The 22,834-nt window shown below is 42.6% G+C and overlaps 1 protein-coding gene and 1 long non-coding RNA gene across 3 annotated transcripts; one reads left to right on the top strand and one right to left on the bottom strand.

Annotated features, from left to right (window-relative positions):
• Window positions 1-373: 373 nt before the first annotated feature.
• Window positions 374-18,455, bottom strand: tpcn1 (two pore segment channel 1; the record flags this gene model as incomplete). Of its 2 annotated transcripts, XM_079297442.1 has the most annotated exons (20): window positions 18,370-18,455; window positions 7,867-8,444; window positions 5,018-5,154; window positions 4,259-4,435; window positions 4,064-4,177; window positions 3,771-3,901; window positions 3,498-3,586; window positions 3,306-3,340; window positions 3,132-3,190; window positions 2,850-2,949; window positions 2,611-2,727; window positions 2,362-2,486; window positions 2,231-2,279; window positions 2,064-2,127; window positions 1,926-1,970; window positions 1,785-1,841; window positions 1,644-1,697; window positions 1,444-1,516; window positions 621-728; window positions 374-539 (listed from the first exon to the last, which is right to left on the bottom strand). In XM_079297442.1, exons 2-20 carry the CDS (start codon window positions 7,952-7,954, stop codon window positions 374-376), a joined length of 1,788 nt encoding a protein of 595 aa, XP_079153568.1. In that variant the 5' UTR covers window positions 7,955-8,444; window positions 18,370-18,455. The 2 variants fall into 2 exon arrangements, with proteins under 2 accessions (XP_079153568.1, XP_079153569.1); XM_079297443.1 differs by lacking the exon at window positions 4,064-4,177.
• On the top strand, window positions 8,459-18,243 carry LOC306797520. Its single transcript, XR_013773129.1, has 2 exons — window positions 8,459-9,432; window positions 14,952-18,243. It is a non-coding gene; the product is annotated as an uncharacterized lncRNA (long non-coding RNA).
• Window positions 18,456-22,834: the final 4,379 nt, after the last annotated feature.

Here is a 22,834-nt window from a genome sequence, read left to right as displayed (position 1 = left end):
CTGCACATCCCTGTTTCTCTATTTAAACACACTCGTCACTTTTAACATTTCACCGACACTTCACTTGGTTTACAGTCCTGTTATCTGTTTTGTTGTGCACTTTATTCTATATTCTATTTTATTGTACATTTTAATATGTTTCTATTTCCTGCACTGTGCTGATTGTTGTTGATAGTTAAATGTAATTGTTTATTGTTAAATGTTACGCACCATGACAAATTCCTTGTACGGTAGGTGCAAACTTGCTTGGCAATAAACGGTTCTGATTCTGATCTTGTGCCCAAGGTATAAGAACTTACAGAGGACCAGAGATAATGACAATACTTCAATCAACCAATAAAGAGAATACAAAAATAAAATGTAATTGCTTGACTCACTTGCAGCAGTTGGGATAAACCACATCTGCAAAAAACTCCATCCCAACAATTGCAAAGGAGTAGTAGAAGATGATTAAGGTCAACCCCAGACTAGCCATCCTGGGGAAGAGCTCAAACATGGTGTCCAACACGTTACGATATCGCTGCTTTATCTTAAACAACCTGTGAAAGACAATAGATCACAATTTTAACTTCAAAACTCAAATATAAGTACATTATTAAGAGTAAGAAATGAAAGTGTACCGGAGCAGCTGAAGTGGTCTGAGAACCACGATAAAGTAGAACGGCTCCATATCGAAGGCAAGAGCGATCAGGCCCAGGAAGGCAAACACCGTCACTGTGAAATCAAACCTGGACAGACAAGCACAGCGAACATGAACACCCAAAACAGAACCAGCCTTTGGTACATGTTGAAATCAATGTTAGTTGAAGTCTTCACAAAATAGCCACATTAAAGCTAGGGTTGGTAATCTTGACAAACTAGCAAGAAAAATAGCTTCAGCTCCAAATGTTGCTAAATCTAGCGAGAGAGTCGCCAAGTCGGCAACAATGACAGCCGACTATCATAATGAACGTAAACAGAAAACATGGCTGTTAGTTCTCACAGCTGTTAAGCCAGCAGCTTGTGGAAGACCCATGAGGAGCAACGAGTGAACGGGCAGAGTGCGTGCAGGCAGGCGGACAGCTCGGGAAGCTCGCACGCTAGCAGGACAGTAATAATCCCGTTCAATCATTTCAAATGCAAAGATGTGACGGGCTTATTACAGTCCGTCTGCAGCCACAGCTACTGGATTTTTTTTTTTTTTTTTGTCAGAGCATTTGATTCATTGATTGCCATCAGGGTGTCACGGGAATTTCACCGAAAATATCATGAATGTTTTTGAAGAAGATTACCAACCCTGCCTTTAGGATGAGAGTACTGAATCCAAACGCACAGACTGGAACAGGGTCGATGGATACATGCAGTCTCATGTTCACTGTGTGCTCCACTACAAGTCTGACGTTTTGATTTCAGTACTCATTCAACGTGTCAATCAATCAACTCAGGATACAAGTTATTACTCACAGATTCCACCCAGAGCTGAAATAAGCCATCGGCCCCAAACCAGTGATTTTCAATAACACCTCTACACCATAAACTACAAGTGGAAGGACAGAGGCAGAGTTAATAATGGCAAACGTGCATAAAAACAAACTGTAATTCTTGACACCCTCCATGACTACTTTTAAAGTATTTGATCATTTCTACGTGCGTGGGAGACTCACTGGTCAGAAAAACAATGTAACTCCAGGGTACAAATCTGGACCAGGAAAATCCACCTGCATGAGGACAGAAAGGTGAGAGATGTGCAGTGCAAAACACTTTCCTTCTGTCACGTGGCTTAACGTCAACGGGAAAGATCTTACTATTTAGCGTGTACGTCTCCACGAGAATCCACACACCATTGATGGCAACCACCACACCTGCAGCCAAGAGAAACGGTTAAAAAGGTTTTTAAGAGACTTTGGCTCGGCACGTCTGAGGAGAATGTAGATGATTACACTTACACATGGCATATTGGAAGGCCTTTGACTTCACAAGCAGGTTGATGCCTAAGAAAGTAGAGAAGAATGCGCTGAGAATATGGCGACAAGAAACAGATTTGTTTAGTCTGACAAACAGGAGAAGAGAAAAAGATAACTTGCCTTTGAAAATGAGGAAGGTTGTGTGAGGAAGATCATCAAACCAATGTTCTCCACTGCGTCGTGCCTGAACACACACACACACACATATTCAGTACATGTACACTAAACGGACACAAAATAGAGTGAATTATAACTGCACAGTACAAATACACAGTAAGGCTACGCACCTTCCATTTGAGGCCAGTGACCTCATAGAACTTGTAAAAGTCCTGTAGACTGTAACAGAATAAACAGAAAATGTAACAACGCAATTAAATGCAGAAGGATTTCAACAGAAAAGTGTGCGTCAGGCTGATACCTGAGCATCGGAGCCCCGGAGGTGTTGAGAGCTTTGTATGTGAGGAAGCGGTCTCTTGCAGACATCCGTGGTCTGTAAAAACGCATCAGACCATCAAACTGTTTCAGCGTCACACCCATCGGCCTCTGGAAAGAAGAAAAATAAAAAAAGCAGCAACACAGATAAAACGCCATGGCTGTGAGCGCTTCATACAAGATGAATAATTAGTACCAAACAAGCATCACAACACATAGAACAGTGAAGCCGTACCTGCCGGCTAACTAACAGCTGAAAGGCGTGGTCGATAGCAGAGCGCTTGTGAAGCAAAAGAGATTTAAACTTCATCTTCTCAACGTCATTGAACGTATCAAACACCACTGCCAAGAGCTGGAGGGGGACAGAGAAGAGTGATGAGTGATCACATAAAAGGGCTGACTGCAAGTCTAGTTTTAATCGGAAGGAAATGTCAGAAGTGGTGAAACCAAGCCGAACCCTAACCCTATTTTTACCAGGTTCATGACGAAGTAGAGCTCTATGGAGAGGTAAACAATGAAGAAAACACAGGACCAGCGGTTCTTGGAGTACGCCGGCATCATCACATCAGGGAAACTACAAGAAAGAGGGAAGCATGACGTACACAAGTCATGAGATACAAAGTCAAAAACATGGAATCGGCCTGAAAAAAGCCTACATTTATGATAAGATCTGAAAGTAGGAAGTAGCGCTTGTGTGCCGTGTGTGTGAATACGAAGCAGAAAACCGAACATTACTGTGTGTAACGATGTGCTTACTTTGCTGTGGTCAGCAGCACAAACAGACTGACGAGGCTGTTCTCCAGGGTGCTGAAGTACTGTGGCGAGAGCAGATGGTTTGTGTCACGAAATCTGACCACCACAGACACGAAACTCCCACAAACATTTTGTAACTCACACAAATTAATGTCAGGCACTAAAGATTCAACGTACCGGGTCAGCGGTGTTCGGCGAGAAGAGGCAGAAACCTGGGACGAGACAACAAGCGCACATAGTAACAGGAAACCCTGTTCCTTCTAAAAACAGTAGATGGTTTACCCTGAACTATTCTATAATGTTCTGTAAAAAGGGGGCAGAAAAGAACCAACAGCCTTTAATATACTTGAAAATAATAAGCATTCTTACCCAAGATAGCAAATATAACCATGAAGAAGAGTAGCAGTAGGAGGATGTCAATAAAAGGAGGAAGGGACTGGAAGATCTGACGCAAGTTTCTGATTGGATGAAAGAAACCTCATCAGTGATGACTGCGTTTAACAGTGAAATCAGTGGTGTCTGTATGTTCAAGGGGTGATATAAAAATCATGAATAAACATGAAAATGGGAAATTAACCAATTCCAAACCAAAACTTTGACCCGATTGGGAGTCTGTGTGTGTTTGTTTCAGTCATTATGTACCTGCGCACAGCACCACAGTATCGACAATCCACCAGGAAAATTGGTCTGAGAGCTCTGGTCACTCTCACGTGAGACGTCTGTCTGATCAGAACCACTATGGCCTCCACGAACTGCAGCAGCAACACACACGTCTGAACAAGGAGAAGAGACACCGTGAACAACATGCAGCAACGGAAGCCGAATCCCAACCTGTGACGTGCAGCCTGCAGGGTTGACTGCCCTCCCTCATTGGAGAGCTATGAGAGCAAGCATCCAGCATGCTGAGGGGAAAGTACCCGTCATGGATCAGTTACCTTCACCATGGTCCTCTTGTGTCGTATGAAGGTGTGGAAGCCTAGCCAGCGGAGTTTCATGCATAGCTCAAATGCCACCATAACCAAAGCAAGCAGCTCCAGAGTGGCGTGGACCTGCAGCGGCATGAAATACACGGAAACTTTTACAGCAAACTGTGCGTACGAGCTTGTGTTCGTGTGTCTACATTTACTCACGTAGACGTCCAGGCGCAGTGACGGCACAGCCGGAGCTTCACACAGCGACAGCATCATCAGCAGCAGGCCTGTCAGCAGCTCCATCATGTAGAACAGGTGGTTGTGGGCAAACAGGTACGCTGCCAGCGCCTTTGGGTTTCGAGGATGGGTGAAGAACTTATCATTGTTCTCTCCCTCCTGTATGTGGAATTTAAATGAGCCATTTAAACCACACAGTGTAACCCTTTTGTAGTTTATTGGTTGATTCTGAAAGATGCTGATTTCAGTAATGTCCTACGACTCTGGAGCGGTACCGTCTGAGAAACAATGCATTGGCAGAACTTAAATCTGACATACTGGTATGATGAAGCAGTGACACGTTTTACGGGACTCGGGTCCTTGTAGCTGCCTTGAAGTTAAGTGTTCAATGTATTGATGTGTATTCTTTTTTATCATTACTGTGAAACCTAATTTTTGAGTTCTATGTATTACGTTAATATGTTTAAATAAAGAAAAAAATTAAATGATAAGGACAACTATTGTAAAATGTAATATTTGCGCTTCCCTACTTTATTTTGAAGTCCTTTGTGTCCTTATTGATTTATTACTTCCAGCAGCTGTTCATGACGCAAGAACAGACACATTGAAAGACTACAAAGTTGAACCATCTACAGGGAATACAGTGTGGAGGGTGTAATAAAAACCATTACATGACCATAGAAACTCAGCTGCCCTGTACAAAGTAACTAACAAATGCCACAGTCCACTGCTTGTAACTACCTGCAGGTAGATGGCTGCCTCTTGGTAGTTCATCTCCCAACTTTGGCGTAAGGACACATTTTGGGCTCTGTGGTTTTGTGGCCCAGGTGTGGCGATCACAGCGTTGTTCACTATGTCATAATTGCCTCCTCGTCCATCTGGAAGACAACACGTTCAACACGAAGGTGTCAATGTTTTGATACAGCCTTTATGTGGATAAGAAAAAAAACATTTAAACTTCACTTTCCATATTCATCCTTTTGTATATGAGTAACACACACACACGCAGGTATGGGCCTACCAATGCAGTCTAGTTCTAACTGTAAGGCATAGGAGGAGATCACTACTGGACTCCCGTTGTGGGTCTGATCTTCATGAGAACCAGCTGCCTGTACGCACATACACTCCATTGATCAGTATGGATTTGTGCACCAGCTGTGACAATGAATCAAGGCCACTGAAGTCCACAGCACGAGTGTGTGTGTGTTGGTGTCATCCACAGTGCCCTGGTGTTGTTCCAACCCCTACACACATCTGGAGATACAGACAGCCAAACATTCCACTCCGGCCTGATGCAAACTCCAGAAACTCAGTCCAGAGGCGAGTCCTCACAGATTCAAAGGTATTCGGGCCAAGCTGCGGGATCGAAGTGACACTGGAGACGGAACACCGCTCAAAACAATTCACAATGCTTATGAAGCGCAGTACTTCTTTGACAATTGGTTTCTTCTTTCGGAAAAGAACATCTGTTAAAGAGAGATACCGTCACCAGCGAGAGTCGAATGCGACCGACACACTTGCACACATTAGCCTCCTGCCTTAGCCACAGAGTTTGAACTTTGAATCCAGAGTAGCCAGTCAGTTAGAAAATGCCGTGTTTGCAATGATATCACATTGTCTATTACGTCGCCTTCCTTCCACAGACAGGATACAGACACGAGAGAGATAAATCACAGGAGGAATTAATCCTGCGCTACAAGAGGGAGAGTGACGGACTTCAAAAGACAGGGAGGACATCTAGATATCCAAGAACACCGAGGAAGAAGTATGCCATTGTAAGACCTAATGGAGAATTATGGACTATCATTAAATGACAGATACGGTAGGCTTAAGAACAAATAACTGTCTGCAAAATGAACTCAAAAGTTAAAACTCAAAATATTCAATCCAGATTAACTCAGTATTTTCGAATAACCTTGAATTACAGATTCAAGCAGGATCTCTCAAATATAAGTCACAGTTTCTTTTCTCGAATAGGTAAACACTCTGTGTGTCGATAATGTCGTCCTGTGTGAGTCTATCTAGGTGCTCTTCCCACAAACTGTTTCTGCTTCAAGCAGGACTCCTTGGAATAAAACGCTGTGGAGAACTAGATGACTCTCTGAAAGGCAGTCACAGATTGTTCCTGTCCACGGTGACGGCAGCCGATTGAGCTGAAGTGTGAAGATCAAATTCCAGTCCAGCGGCAGCCTGGCTGTTATCCTGACAAGAGTACACCCCTTGTCTGTCATGTGCCACTCCAACCCCTCATTTGTTTGAGAACAATAACATGTTCGGAGCTCCCGGTCAAAATCACGGCGGGGTCAGGCTCACGGGAACACTAACAGGCTCAGCAGTCATGACCGTTTCCCCCAGGACAAATAAAATGTAGTTTTGTGGTGATCTGAAGGGTCCTGACCACTAGCAGTAAAACTGAACTCCACACTTCCATCCAAGCGAGTGGTGTGTCACTGAGGTGATACAATGCAACCTTCTTTCCCAGTGTCCCAGGTTCAAACTCCCTCTCTTTCCAGAACGCTCCAACAGCAATCAGCAAGAACAGGATGATACTTCCTCCTTGTCCACCATTCCAAAATATCCAGTGGAAAAAAAACTCCTCTCCTCTTCCTGTTCATCTCGAGAGCCAGAGAAAATGATCCCGTACGCTCACGAACACAGACACACTTACACACAGGCTGCAGACATTCACACACGGTACACACACACACATGAGCACCAGGGAGGGGCTCAGGGGTGCACCAGTCTGCTGAGGCAGCAGTTTCTCAGATGGGTCATTTTGTAGCTTATATACAATGGCAGCAGGATTACTATGTTTAGTGGATGCATGGATACCCATACGTAGAGCACACACCACGTGATATCAGAGCCTGATGGACAATCTCTGCTCTCCATTAATGCAGTGTGGCCTAGACGTGCAGCATGTATGCAGCTTACAGTCAACAACATTCAACATCTTCAGACTGCGCTAGATCACATCTGGTAAGTAGACAAGCATTAACTTCATATCGCAAAATACATTGATATGATATAATAAAATACGCAACAATACTAAACATTCGTCAATAAACAACACTATAAAGTTCTATAAATACAAAAACAGTGCATCATGGAGCCAAAGGATCAGAAAGGACCCATCATACAGAAGACCTCAACCAACCAGCCGATACAGTTACCAGTTTAGTTCACAACTTCAGTGGAAAGTGTTTTAGAAAGGAGTTGATTCAAATGTATGCCATTTTGGAGGCTGTAGTTTGCTGTGACGTTGTACACCTCTATGTGAATGAGGGTGCACTTAGAATTAGAAACATCTATTAATAGAATACAATGCAACAGCACCACAAACTACATCTTCCACAATGACTTTAACGCTGAAACAAGAAACGTACATGATAACGATCATGAGGCTGGATATTGTGCAATGCTGTTACATCAGTTTTAGCTGTGATTAACTGAGTGTATTCGCTCACATTGATTTGTGCTTTAATTGTACAGCTAGTATCAAAACCAATGTCCACAGTCATGGGCTTGTCCATACACACATGGTAGTTTGCACAGCTCCACCGTGGCTGAGAATGACAGGAAGGACTTACTTTCGTCTCCTCGCTCAGTCTCCTCGCTGAGTAGACCGCTGTTTGCTTCGTCCCAGGTTAAGATGAGTGGCACATCGTCAGACTCCATAGCAGACAAACAGGCTGCGACCAGCCTTGATTTCAAAATGTTCAATTGGAGTTAATCTAAGCTACTCGCTTGCTAAATAAGTGCGCGGTTAGTTCCGCAAACTGCAAGATAACTGCACATCTTGGGCGCTTGTAGCTGACGCTAACACGTTAGTTATATTAGCAAATAACCCGGGTACTTTTGGGGCTGTGCTAACTGAGGTGAGAGCTAACTGACGATACTCTGGTGAGACGTGCAAAACAGGAACTAACAGTTTTCAGGTGACGTGAAGCAGACGAGGTCTGCCGGGTGCAGAGTTGTTCTTAGTCCTGTCACAAACATTGATCCCCGACTCGACTGGCTCACTGTCACTCAGGCTAACAAGCCGAGACTGCCGCCGGTGTGTGTCCATTATGGCATCATCGCCACACACGCAGCTTTCTGCAGGATAACAGATGTTATGCGTGTTCTGATTACATTTAACCAGGAACTAAATACACCAATTTTATATCTTGGTTATGTTGATAAAATTAGCATATATACAGTTTTAATCAGCAATTAGCTCATATACAGCTTAATCAACAGCTAGTTTATATGCAGCTTTAAGTAGCAACTAGCTTATATACAGTTTATTCAACAGCTAGCTTATATACAGCTTAATCAGCAACTAGCTTATATATACAGTTTAATTAATCACTAGTATATTTGTAGTTTTAATAACCATTATCTTATGCAGCACTATTAACCACTTATACAGTGCTCACAACACAGCAAGGCCAGAGAGAAGCAGGTGAGAGGTTACTTATTTAACTGCGTCACATAAGAACAGGCAGCCATCTTTAGAGAAGATAAGGAAGACACAATAGACAGTGAGATTCAAGCGAGGGCCAACGCCCAGCTGAGCCCGGCTTTCTCCACACACTCTTTCCCAGGTCCTCTCGCCTCAAACTCTCACTCACACTGACGGAAACCAACGCCTATTGGGAGGGGCCAAAGGTGAATGGACATTCACGGCCTCCACCCAGGTGTCATAACGTACAAACGTGCCACGCCTGCATCTTTGACTTTGGCCAATGTGTAGCAAGGGGCGGACCCCATATATTAAGGATGATGCTGATGTGTTTAAGCGTGTCTTATGGTGGACCTCTGAGAGGGAAATCATTAGAGCCCATGCATGTTTAATTGTGTTGGCTGAATAACTTTGTTCGATAAATAAACCTATTGCTTTTGATTTAAACTATACGCCTCTGAGAGCTTCTGTTTCATTCTTAAACCTGCTCTAAAGTGTGAAAAACAGCTACAGCACATTTTTTCACAACAAAGTGGTGACCCCGACGTGATCTGATACGATACAGAGCTTCAGGTTAGAATGTTAACAGGCCTCTCCTTTTGATTCCAGATAACGGCGTAACACTCCCTTCGAGGCTGGGAACCCGATAATTGCCATCGGAGCGAAATTGCAGTCGGGGGGTCTGAGACGCACCGGTGCACATCTCAAGGTATGCAGAGACCTATTTAACTGAATTCTGCAACATTGTATTCATAGAAATATTCTAAAATGTGCTCAGACTGTCCGAACTGTAAGTATTTGCTTAGTATAGAATATGGTAAAGATTAAACACACAGCAACAGAGTTGTTATACAGCCATTTGGGGGTTTGTGAATATGTATGAATGTGCCCATCAGAAAACGTCAAATAACGGCGAGAAATGACGCATTTGTGATAGCGTAGATGTGAGGTGCTGTGAGCCGTGTAACGCATTTGCTCGCAGACACGCGCTCCACGCTGAACACTCAAATTCATGTTGCAAAAGGCGTGATTTCTAACGTACTTATGGGATGTTTTGGGCTACGAAGAAATTGCATAACATGACGGGGATATATGTATATGTCATTGATGTCATTGATAAACTGTATGGAGAAAACTGACTGCGGGATTCCCGTATTAAGAGCATCGAGTCTTCGGACATCAACTCGTGTGTAGCGATTCAGTAAAAAATAGTGTTACTCTGATTAGAGTTTCCTCGACGGAGTTTCTGGACGAGAGCACAGAAGTTGATTATATCGGTGTGTTGTTAATAACGGACGAGATTAATGAAAATGGCCAGAACGTGTACAGGTCCAGAGATGACCTAGGATAAAAAAGCAGTTAAATTGTATTATTTACGTTCTACCCTGATGGAGTAGTGGTTAAAATATCAGTCTTCGACGCGGTAGGTCCGGGATCAGCTCCCGGCTGTAACATTGTTTTTGACAAAAAGCAGCGGCCGTTGTGATGTATTAAAGAAGCAGAGCTCTTTGATATGTGTGTAAGATAGGGACAGAAATTATTATAATCTGACTGATTGTTTGCTGAAAAAGCATTTGTTTTTCATTTGTATCGTGGTCGAGAGATCAGCGGTACACAGTCTGTTTGATGAGATCGAGATAAAAGACAAATTGCTGTTACAATGCGTTTCTGATAAATGTGTGTCTAAAAAAAAAAAAAAAAAGAGTCAGTTCATCCGAAGGCCGTGCTTCTGACTGATTTACATTTAAAGAGACAGCCGTGTATGTTCTAATGTGTGTTCATTGTTTCACTGCATTTGTAAAAGTATTACTTACGTGCTAGACCGTATTTGTGAATTGTGCGCATTTCAAATTTGGTTTTAATTGGTGTTTACTGTGTTTGTTTGCTGAGAAGCAGTTGTCATTTGCGCAGGCGTCCAAGAGGTGTCTGTTTGTTTAGTTTGATAAAGTGGATTAGCTGTCACGGAATAGGGAAAGAATCCTTTATAATCTGACTGTTTTTTGGTTGCTAAAAAGCTGTTTGTCATTTGCGTTGTGATCGAACGATCAGTAGCGCTCCAGTCTGTTTGATGAGGTTGAGAAAAAAGCTTGCTGATGGAATGTGATGAGTGTGTAAAAAGAGCTGTACATCTCTTCTACAACTCCGTGTTTGTGACTGATTTATGCTTAAAGAGACGGCAGCGTGTGTTTTGATTATCTAGTAGGAATGCGGGTGACTCCGTGCTTGTGACTGATTTATGCTTATAGACACGGCAGCGTGTGTTTTGATTATCTAGTATGAATGCGGGTGACTATTTGCTGAGCTGTACGTTTTAACTTTTGTTTATTTGTTTGACTGTGTTTCTAAAGATATTCCTTTACCGCATTGGTGATCTCTGCGCATTTAAAAATGGCAGTGTGTTGCAATTTTGTTTGAATGAAAGTGCATGTTTGAAGCGTACATAACCACGGCTGTGTATGGATTCGATTTCGTTTAAATGAGTGCGATTATTAGGAGCATATATGTAAGCGCTGAGACCTGGTTCAGAGTTTATGCTGTTTCTGAGTTTCTTTGTGCGTTAGAGACAGCCAGCTGAGGCCGTGCTTGGTGTTTGAAAATGTTGGTGTGTTGTTTCAAAGGTTGGTGTCCAGAGTAGGGAAAACACACATTATACACGACTGTTACATTCACACACACACATAAATCACTAGAATATGCTGAGAGACAGCTGAGGGCTAATATAAGTGTCAGTTTTACTGGCATAGTTAAATTTATTGGAAAATTGTGTTCCTTAGGGATCGTTAGCAAAGTGTAATGCGGAAACACAGCAGTCCAGGAATGCTACCAGGAAGAAAAAAAAAAAAAAAAAAGTTTTAAAAGCTAATACACAGCTTCTATTGTTCCAGCCAGACAGTCGCTAAAAGTATGAATATACAAGGTTAACAGCTGCTACAAATCTTCTATTCATTTAGTCAAGACTGGCGGTGGGAATATTAGGGAGGATTTGACTACTCCTGATAAAAAATACAGACGCGGCCTTGATTTGTGTCTACTTACAAAGACAGTTACAAAGACAGTTAGCGGAAGATATTTAAAAAGGTGGGGGCAAGGTTAACACTCTCTCTCTGCCTTATAAAATATTTAGTTACAAGCCATTGCTTGAGTAATTAAAACATAGCATTTCACACCTAGCAGGGGTATATAGGCAGATTTGTAAATAATATATATTCATACACTGTTAAATAATATGCGTAATACTTGTAATGCTTATATGCGGAGTTGTGAGGTCACTGTATGAAGGTTTAAAACGCCGAGAGAAGCACTCCGTCATTCTCTCGTACAACAGAATAAAGATCAGTGACCTCTGCACGGTAATGCTTGCTAAAACCATAAGATTATGGCTGAAAATTGCCACATTAGTATAATGGACGAGCTTTTGTGTCCATTCACACAGAGACTTCGAAATAACTCTATAACTGTACTGTTTTCGTCCTCTTCACCATAAAGTGTTAATACTAAAATAGATCATCATTTCACACACACACATATTACAGAGAAAAGCAGGTTTTAAGACATGCAGCAGTGTGCATGACATTGATTTGAGTTCAACCAGACACCAGGAAACTTGGGAGGAGCGTTGGCTCCCTCTGCTGGTGCTTTTGAAAAAAAAAAAAAAAACAACATTTGTCCTGCATGTTGGCTTTTCTGTGGCCTATTCAAGAACTGCAACAGGAACAATGGACAGGAGTTTTGGCTCCATCGTGTGGACATTTGGGAATACTGATTTCAGACTTTGATTGCATATTGCAGAGGAGGACGTCATGGCTGGCACAGAACACACTTATGATAAATACAGAGCTGCTGTGGAAAGAACAGTTGTGGAGCTCGCAGCACTACAAGTGTCACTAATGAGACAGCTGGCTCACATGCCTGCTAAAGACAAAAAGAAGCAGCACGGACGAACTTTCTACTGCTACAACTGTGGAAAACCAGGACACTACGCACGAGACTGCCGCACGCGTGGTCAGCAACAACAACAAGGCTCACCACGTGGAAGAAGAGGAAATTATCAGATAGAGACAGGCAATCAGCATCCAAGAAGCCAGAATCACGCTGAACAGCAATATCTTTCACATATCTGGCAACAACAGAGACACTGCTGCAACTATTAGCCACAATATCTACGTCATATCCAGTTCCAGATCCACATATTCCCTTAACAACCCACAGCCCACAGCCCACAGACAAAGCATCCTCCATCATGAAACACCTCAGCCCCTTTAGTTTGAACACAAGAAACAGAAGATGTGTTCACCATTCTCACGTAGACTCTGTCACATGCATCGGCACTTCAAGAATTGACTATAACTCCCTTTGCACCTAGATGTTTCTGAACAAAAAGGAGGGATGGTAAATGCAGTTTTGTATCAGAAAAAAGGGGGAGAAAGAGTGGTACTCATGTATCACTCATCAAAACTGGACCCAGTTGAAGTTGGCCAATCCACCTGTACAAGACACATGGCGGCAATTGCAAAGGCGATCGAGAAAACATCCCACATTGTCATGTGCCACCCTCTGAAAATCCACACACATCATGGTGTGGCTGCATTCCTCCTCAGCAAAGAATTCACGTTCGGAGCTGCAAGAAAATCGAAAATTCAAAGAGAATGCACAAGAGCACATATTGTCTATGAAACAGGAGGAATCAATATGGCGACATCACTACAACAAGGACAAGGAGATCAACCACACAGCTGCGAAGCAAGAGCAATCATTGAAAACAAACTAAGGCCAGACCTGGGAAATACACCAATCCCAGGAGCAGAAATGTGGTTATACACGGATGGATGTTGCTACAAAGGAGAGGACGGAAACACAGCATCCTATGCTGTGGTGAGACAATTCGAAGACATGGAACACTCAATAGTAGCATCAGGTATCCTACCTCAACCAGCATCTGCGCAGCTAGCGGAAGTCGAAGCGCTCATACAAGCCTTGAAAATAGCAGAAGGAAAATCTGCAAACATCGTCACAGATTCTGCTTACGCACATGGAGCAGCTCACGTTGATGGGCCCATGTGGCGAAGAAGAGGATACACAACATCAATGGACGCACCCATCAAACACAAGAAGGAAATCATGGCACTGGTGGAAGCTATGAAGCTACCAAAAAGAGTGGCAATCATGAAATGCAAAGGACATGATGGCAAGGCAAAGACCAGAATAAGTGTGGGAAACGACAAGGCAGATGAAGCTGCTAAAGAAGTAGGAGGATACAGACCAAAACAGATGGTTCTGAAAATAGCCATACAAGAACCCGAAATCACTGAAGAAACACTGATTGAGATACAGAAGAAGGCTGGACCATACGAATGGTCTGAATGGCAAAGGAAAGGAGCAACAAAAGGAGAAAGTGGACTTTGGAGATCCCATGATGGCAGAGTGGTATCACCAGCAGAATTATGTGTCTCACTGATACCAGAGGCACATGGACCAACGCACGAAGGAAAGAAAGGAACATTACAAAGGGTGGAAGCACTGTGGTGGCACCCACGCATGGAAAGCATGGTGTCCCTCTTCTGCGACGAATGCACCACCTGTGGGGATCACAATGTGAAGAAACCGTACAAGACACCTATGGGCTCTTATCCTGTACCATCAGCCTGCTTCCAAGACATCAGCATAGACTTTACTGACATGGGACATGATAACAGAGTACAAGGAAAAAGATACATTTTGGTAATGGTTGACAGATTCTCAAAGTGGGTAGAGGCAATCCCAACTAAAAAAGAAGACGCACAGACAGTAATAAAGTGGCTGCAAACAGAACTAATACCTCGCTATGGTGTTCCTAGATGCATAAGGTCCGATAATGGTTCACATTTCAGTAATAAGCATTTGCAGGAAGTGGAAGCCAGACTAGGAATCAGACATAGATATGGATCAGTGTATCATCCACAGTCACAAGGACTGGTAGAGAGGGCAAATCAGACGCTAAAATCAAAAATAGCAAAGACATGTGCGGCATCAAAGCTGACATGGGTTGAAGCCTTACCATTAGCTCTAATGGCAATGAGGAGCGCACAAGGAAATGAGACGCATCTTTCACCACATGAGTTAATGACAGGGAGGCAAATGCCTGGTCCTCCAAGAGACAGTAGTCATATTCCTGCTTTAGATGTGCAGCAAGTTGAAATGAAGGCATATATGACTGCGTTAATCACTCTCACGGAGGCTCTCTCCAAACAGGTCCTGCGGACCAGTGCAGCTGACCAGGAGGAAGTGAAAAATCTCATCCGAGTGGGTGACTGGGTCAGGGTCAAAGTTCACAAGAGAAAGTGGACTGACCCCAGGTGGACAGGGCCGTACGAAGTGAAGGAGGTTACTTCACACTCGGTCCAGGTCATAGGTAAATCAGGAGCACCTTGGCACCACCTGTCACATTGTGCCCCAGCATCTGAGCGTTCCAGACCCTTAGCAGAGGTCCGAGGTGATCTGGCGCAAAATGGAGTGTGAGTGTAATCTGTTGGGGGAAACAGACATCCAGCCACAGGGGATTCATCCCACTCCAGGTACCTGGAAAGACATGGGGATAGGTAAAAGAACTGGGTGGGTCCTATTGGGTTTGGGTGTGGCATTTGTGATATTCTTGACTTTGGGATTGAAAATGGGGGACAAAACAGTGAACAAACCGACTAGCGGAAACTATGGCTGTCTGCCAGAGGCAGTGCAAAATCTGACAGGGTTTGAGAGTCATCCAAGCTGCAATCTGACAACAAGTGGCAAGGATGTGAACATGCAAAATCTGACAAGGTTTGAGAGTCATCCAAGCTTCAATCTGACAACAAGCGGCGAGGATGTGAACAAAACTCAAAACGACCTCGAGAGAGGGAAGGTTAGGCAAAAAAGAGATGCCTCAGAACCGGCATACAAGCCACCACCAAAAGCGTGTCGTGCATATCTGACCTTAAACTATACCAAGGGGAGCAAAACCGTTTTTACTTTTGATTTGTGTGATGTGATTAACTGTGGAAGAAGTCCAAGAGCATGGAGAGGTCGTGCTGTGTATTTGTGTGCTGACAATGCCATAGTCAACAGATGTGAGAATTACGTGAACGTCCCGTCCATAGCGTTTTGTCATTCCTGGGGGGCGGTAACTAAGCACACAGGGCGGTGGAAGCCAACAATGCGAGGGGAAAGTCCGAGAAGGACCTTATGGGACAAAATAGACTTCCAACGAGACTTTTCAGCAACAGCCAATCCCTTATCTCTGTCCCTGAACAACGTCACCAAAAGCAGCACAGGAAAAAACATAATATGGTTCGCCCTATTAGTGGACGTCCCAGGCAAAGACCCGAGAGTAGGAATTCAAATAAACATAATTCCGCACAGACAACCGCTACCACCAGACCCACCTACTGTCTTATCAGAAGACTTTTCTAAATGGACTCCCCAACAGGTGATCCAATTAGCTACAGGACAAGGAAGCGACAATGTATGGTTAAATTGGATTGTTGATAATGCTATAAAAAACAAAATGAGTGGCTGTGTAGCTTGTGCTGCAGCTAGACCAGCTATGTTCACCGAACCAGCACCACTATATCCTGAATCTGACCCAACAGGATACGCGTGCATGACAAAAATGACTAAAATGGCTACTCCACCACATTGCACTACTCTGGCATCCATATTCCCACCGATAGACAACCAAACTGCAGTAGGTTATTTCAAAGCTTACAAAGGACTAGGATCCAGATATGTCTGTTACCATTTCACCAACGATAGAGCTCAAATCCACCTAGGTAGTGTGCCAGAAGACTGGTGCAACATGACACGACCAGGCTCAGAGATAGGTTCTTGGGCTAGGGGAGGGCTATTCTACTACTGTGGGGGTCTGCGCTTATTCACTAACATACCACCATCTACAATAGGAGTCTGTGCTATGGTGAGGCTGGCAATGCCACTTACCTTAGTGGGAGACAAAATAATACAGGACCAAAACAAAGTACAAAGCCTGACCCAACGCAGACGCAGACATATCTTAGCTAAAAGAGCAGCTGAAGCTGAGTTCAGCCTGGACAGAGGTCCAACTTACATAGATGCTATCGGAGTGCCCAGAGGAGTGCCTAATGAATACAAATTGGTAGACCAAATTGCAGCAGGTTTTGAGAGTGTCGCAAGTATTATTCCATGGATAACTGTGAATAAAAATGTTGATCGTATCAATTATGTGCATTACAATGTTCTTCGTTTGGCTAATCATACTAGGGATGCAATAGAGGGTCTGGCTGAGCAGCTGGCCCCTACTTCTTTGATTACTGTACAAAACAGAATGGCTTTGGACATGTTGCTTGCTGAAAAAGGAGGTGTTTGCTCAATGTTTGGAGACCTGTGTTGCACTGTCATCCCCAACAATACTGCGCCGGACGGTTCAGTCACAAAAGCACTGAATAGTCTGAGGGCACTGTCAAACGAAATGCAGGAAGCATCAGGTGTGAACAATCCATTTGGAGATTGGATGGAAAACATGTTTGGAAAATGGAAGCACCTGATCTTGTCAATAGCAGTGTCAGTGGGTGTGTTCATTGCAATATTGGTCTCATGTGGATGTTGTATAATACCCTGTATTCGTTCTTTGGTTGGCCGTCTCATCACCACTGCCCTCTCCAAGGAACCATTACCACCCCCTCCTTATGGCGCTTACCCAGTATGGGAAGAGCAGAACAGCCTGGTAGGGTCAGGAGAGGCAGAGGAAGACACCAGCGTGTGAACAGGGTAGGAAAGTAAAGAAAGTGACGTCCTTCAGACGTCAAGAGAGGGATTTGTTGATAAAATTAGCATATATACAGTTTTAATCAGCAATTAGCTCATATACAGCTTAATCAACAGCTAGTTTATATGCAGCTTTAAGTAGCAACTAGCTTATATACAGTTTATTCAACAGCTAGCTTATATACAGCTTAATCAGCAACTAGCTTATATATACAGTTTAATTAATCACTAGTATATTTGTAGTTTTAATAACCATTATCTTATGCAGCACTATTAACCACTTATACAGTGCTCACAACACAGCAAGGCCAGAGAGAAGCAGGTGAGAGGTTACTTATTTAACTGCGTCACATAAGAACAGGCAGCCATCTTTAGAGAAGATAAGGAAGACACAATAGACAGTGAGATTCAAGCGAGGGCCAACGCCCAGCTGAGCCCGGCTTTCTCCACACACTCTTTCCCAGGTCCTCTCGCCTCAAACTCTCACTCACACTGACGGAAACCAACGCCTATTGGGAGGGGCCAAAGGTGAATGGACATTCACGGCCTCCACCCAGGTGTCATAACGTACAAACGTGCCACGCCTGCATCTTTGACTTTGGCCAATGTGTAGCAAGGGGCGGACCCCATATATTAAGGATGATGCTGATGTGTTTAAGCGTGTCTTATGGTGGACCTCTGAGAGGGAAATCATTAGAGCCCATGCATGTTTAATTGTGTTGGCTGAATAACTTTGTTCGATAAATAAACCTATTGCTTTTGATTTAAACTATACGCCTCTGAGAGCTTCTGTTTCATTCTTAAACCTGCTCTAAAGTGTGAAAAACAGCTACAGCACATTTTATTCTTAAACCTGCTCTAAAGTGTGAAAAACAGCTACAGCACATTTTTTCACAACAGTTAATCGTTCCGTACGCAGCAATACCTGGCACTTACAAAAAGATGCTACAAAAGCCCTACAGATACTGTGTTTACAACTGGATCAACAAACATTCACGACACTGAAGCAACTTACGGCATGTCGAGTGAACGTTGGCAGAGTTTCAAAATAAAACTCAATGGAAGATAATGTTGTAAAACGCATGTCACATTAATTTATTTATTCATTAAATTATTCAATGAAGATACTCCTGCATGCATCCCTTTATACAATGCATTATAAGCTATCTGAATTATGTGCCAGTGATTTGTAACCCTGATCCCCATTAGTGGTATCTTAGCAGCAGAGGAAAATAAACATCTTCTGCTTGTGGCTTGTAACTACGTAGCTTATCAACGTTGTATAACTCACATCTAATTAAATACAAGCTAAAGTAACTATCATGAACCTACAGTAGGCTACATGTCACACACCATAAAGTTACAGTGTAGCAAATCGCACATTTCTACAATAATACCCTCATACAGGGACACGGGGTAATGATGAACCTGTGTTTTTAAAAACCTTTCCTCATCTTTGCTGTTTTTGTAAAATGCTGGGTAGATTTACTCCTTCAGGCCTCATTGAATGTATTAGCTGATTGGGCAAAAGAGGAAAAGGGTGGAGGAAGCACTGAATAATCTGTATTGAACTAAACTATCTTTACAAAGTAGCTAACGTTAGCATCGTTTTAACGACTCTGGTCAAGGCAAAGCTAACTGTAATAATTACAACAATATTTCGTTTGAAAGGTGCGAAGTTTAACTTCAGTTTAACACCATTAAATCAACTGAAAACATTACACGATCATTTTTATCAACATTGTAAGTGAATTGTATTGAAACATTAGCTAAAAACTGTCCGGTTTGGGGTACAACTCCGTTAAGTAAGTGGATACTATTGTAAGCCGATATAGGAAAAACACTGTGTATTTAACCTATACAAATATTACAACATTAATGTTTTATGTTTAACTGTTTTCCTTCCATCCAGTGACATTATGTCTGCAAAGGAGGCAACAGTGCTGGCAAAGGAGATTGAGCAACAGGCAGGCAGAGAGAGAACTGCACGATGTGAGTTTAGTGTGTCATTTTAACAACGTTTCACAGTAAATGTACTATCATGTGTCATTTCCATTAAAACCTATGTCACTATTACTGTTTTCTTTTCCTTTGCAGGAAAATTAACAATTGGTGGAAGAAATTGAATACATGCTCCGAATCTTTGACAATGACATGGGAAAAAAACAGGTACAAACTCATCCCCCACAAAGAGACAAAAGTATCTGGAAACAATAATTAAGTGTGTTTCCTGTGGACACTGGTTCATATATTCAGGGTGTTTAACAGGGCTGTCTGTTCTTTTACCCGCATCTCACAGTCCCTATTACCTCACAGTCCCTGATGAGTTTGGTCTGTCTATACATGCTTTTTCAAACTATATGAGTTTATGTCATACTGCTCAAAAAATATAATTTAAAACGCAATCTTCACATAAAAGAAGCTGATGTTTGCCATTTTTACTTTATCAGACAACTGTAACGATGAACTGAGTTGCCAATTTATTTCCTGTTGATCAACTAATCAATTTAACAAATATGTTTTCTGGTTCAGCTGTGATCGGTCGTTTCACACATCGCCTTCAGGCTGTCTCTGGTTTGAAATCCAGGACAGATGCCTTCAGTGACCTATTTAATTGGTTTCGGCGCATTTTAATCAGCGAGGCGTGAGAGTATTTATACCTGCTATGAAATGATCAAGTAGGCCTGTAAATAAGGCCTGTCTATGTTTATACTCACTACTCATTCTATCCACCACCATCTCTCTCTGTCTCATCCTTTCGCACCTCGACACCATCACTGCCACCGTCACCTGTCTCAGGCCGACCTGGAGATGAATGTAATAGCTGATGAAGCGGAGGAGGAGCAGCTGAGGAAGCTGGAGAAATCCTTTTCTGCCCTGGAGCTGGAGTGCAACGAGATCCAGGAGAAGCGTCGGCTAGCAGATGAGAAGAGAAGGGAGGAGATGCGGGAGACTGCTATTTTAGTCCAAGCCGTGTGGAGAGGCTACATCACTCGCAAGTCCTTAAAGAACAAGGGCAAAAGCAAGAAGGCCAAAAAAGGCAAAAAGAACACCAAACAAATGAATTCACCTCATGGTGTCTTACTCTGGTGCTACACAGATAAACACCGTAGCTGTCGAACATCTTTTACAACAAAAACCCATACAGTCCATATTCCACGTGGGTCATTTATGTGTTGTTTTTAATAAAGTACTTCATCTTTCAACTAGTCATTCAACTAGTATTTACTATTTTAGTGAAGAACACATTATAAAGGATTGCAGCACTTTCTAACTTTTTTTGTGATCAACATTTAATTTAGAGATACCTTCTTGCGGCAGACAATATCAAACTATTCATGAATGTTGAAACAGCTGCAGATAATGAACACGTGTTACTATTGGACTCCCGCACAAATGTTCTGGCCTTTGGATTTGTTGCACATGTTTTGAGTGAGCAGCTTTATAATTCTTATAAGTACATGGATGTTAATGACCTCAGCAAAGCTCCAGCATAGCTCTTAACTATAAACTGAAAACAGATCTGATCAGCTAAAATAAGATTCAACAGAGACTAATGCATTGGGTGTACCAGTTGCGATGTTCTTTAATGGCCACAGGGTGGCAGTATAGGACCTTATGTTCAGAATGATCACTTGTCTACATTACATATCATTCATTTGTCTTGTGAAAAAAGGAGCTGGGGATTGAACCACCAACAGTACAAGTCATCTGATATTCTTACTAGATATACAGTATTTATCAAGTTTAAACAAGTCAACCTCAAATGTACAGTTACTATCAGCAACATTTCACAACTCATAATCAAGCCATGTAAATTACAAAGAGGAGCTAAATGAACAAAAGTTGTTGATTGCTTCAGTGTGCTTAAGTGTTTAAGTTAATTTAAGTTAATTATCTTCAAGTGCTGGTTTAGTTCTACATGAGAACAACTACGAAATTATTCAATGCTATAGTTCAGTGAATTCAGTTTTAAAGCATGAGAACGTATGTTTACACTTAAATTGAAGCATCTTGCGATGCGCAAGTTGAAATGCGCTTTGTGGGCTTTGACTTGGTCCGTGATGTTTCTGTGAGGGAGTTTGATGTTGTTTTAGTATGCCCTCATGGTCCTGGATGAACATCTTGACCTAAAGAGGAAACAGTAGAAAACCGTAAGTTTTCTATCTCTCTGCGGTCCATCACCATCTCTGCTCTGTCAGGGTACACACCTTATCAAGCTGTTTCTCTGTGTCATTCAGATTCACAGGTTCGTCACCTTCTACCATGCCACCAGTCATTTCATAGAGGTTAAGGGTCGCCACCTTAATCCGTGCCAGCAAGAGTGTTTTCTTTGCTGCTGTTTCCTGAATGTGAACTACACGATGATCTTCATTTTCATCTTTCATTTCTGTTCCCTACTGATTCAAACAGAGAATCAAATGTTCGAAATAACCCCGCAATGACGGGATGCTGAGTCATTAACGGACAAGTCAGAATCAATGTAATTAACACAATGACAAGAACCAGTCACATAAAATGTCAAGCATGACAAATCAATCCAGCAACACAGCAGCACTAGAGCGCTAGCCATTCACAATATTCATAAAAACAACACGATAGACAAATGAACAGTTACTGCAGATAGTCGCCAGACTATCGCAGGGCTGACACAAAGAGACAGAGAACCGTTCACGCTAAAATGTCACACCTACGGGCAAATTAGAGATATCAGTTAACCTAAGCTACATCTCTTTGGACTGTGGGAGGAACCCGGAGAGAACCCACAATGGAGAACATGCAAACTCCACACAGAGGGCCCGTCGAGCCCGGGAATCGACCCAGGCCCCTTGCTGTGAGGTGACAGTGCTAGACAATACATGCCCCTATATGCATAGCGTTTTTTGAAAATAAACTTGGATCAGGAAATATCAGCAGAACGTCTGTCGACTGACAGTTCAAACTTACTCAATCTAACCACTCAATCTTCATTAGTCTATTATTGAAGGTAAGAATAATATCAATATCACAGGTGATTGCAAACTTTTGAAAAGTATTATATTAAAAAACAACTGACAATGTGTCCACAGTGATGGACCTCAGTGATGTGACCCCTGAAACATGAGTTTCAGACACTTGATTGACAGGTGTTACCAAAGGGAGACGTGTGATTCTTTCACTTTAAGCTAAAAAATCACACTTAATATCACACCTTCCTTCTGCTGACGTTTTGAATGATGCTGGACAGTTCATGCAAGCACGTTGTTACACACCACAGACTAGACAGACACAGGCACACATGATGACGCTTGGCTTTAAACATGTCAGAAACAAGATCAGTTGTGTGAAGTTGTTAAGGCTACTCTGGATCAAAAGATGGA

This window comes from Melanostigma gelatinosum (assembly GCF_949748355.1).
Source record: "Melanostigma gelatinosum genome assembly, contig: scaffold_426, whole genome shotgun sequence".
Classification (NCBI taxonomy): domain Eukaryota; kingdom Metazoa; phylum Chordata; class Actinopteri; order Perciformes; family Zoarcidae; genus Melanostigma; species Melanostigma gelatinosum.
The sequence above is the reverse complement of the archived record's forward strand: the minus strand, read 5'-3'. Positions and strand labels throughout refer to the sequence as shown.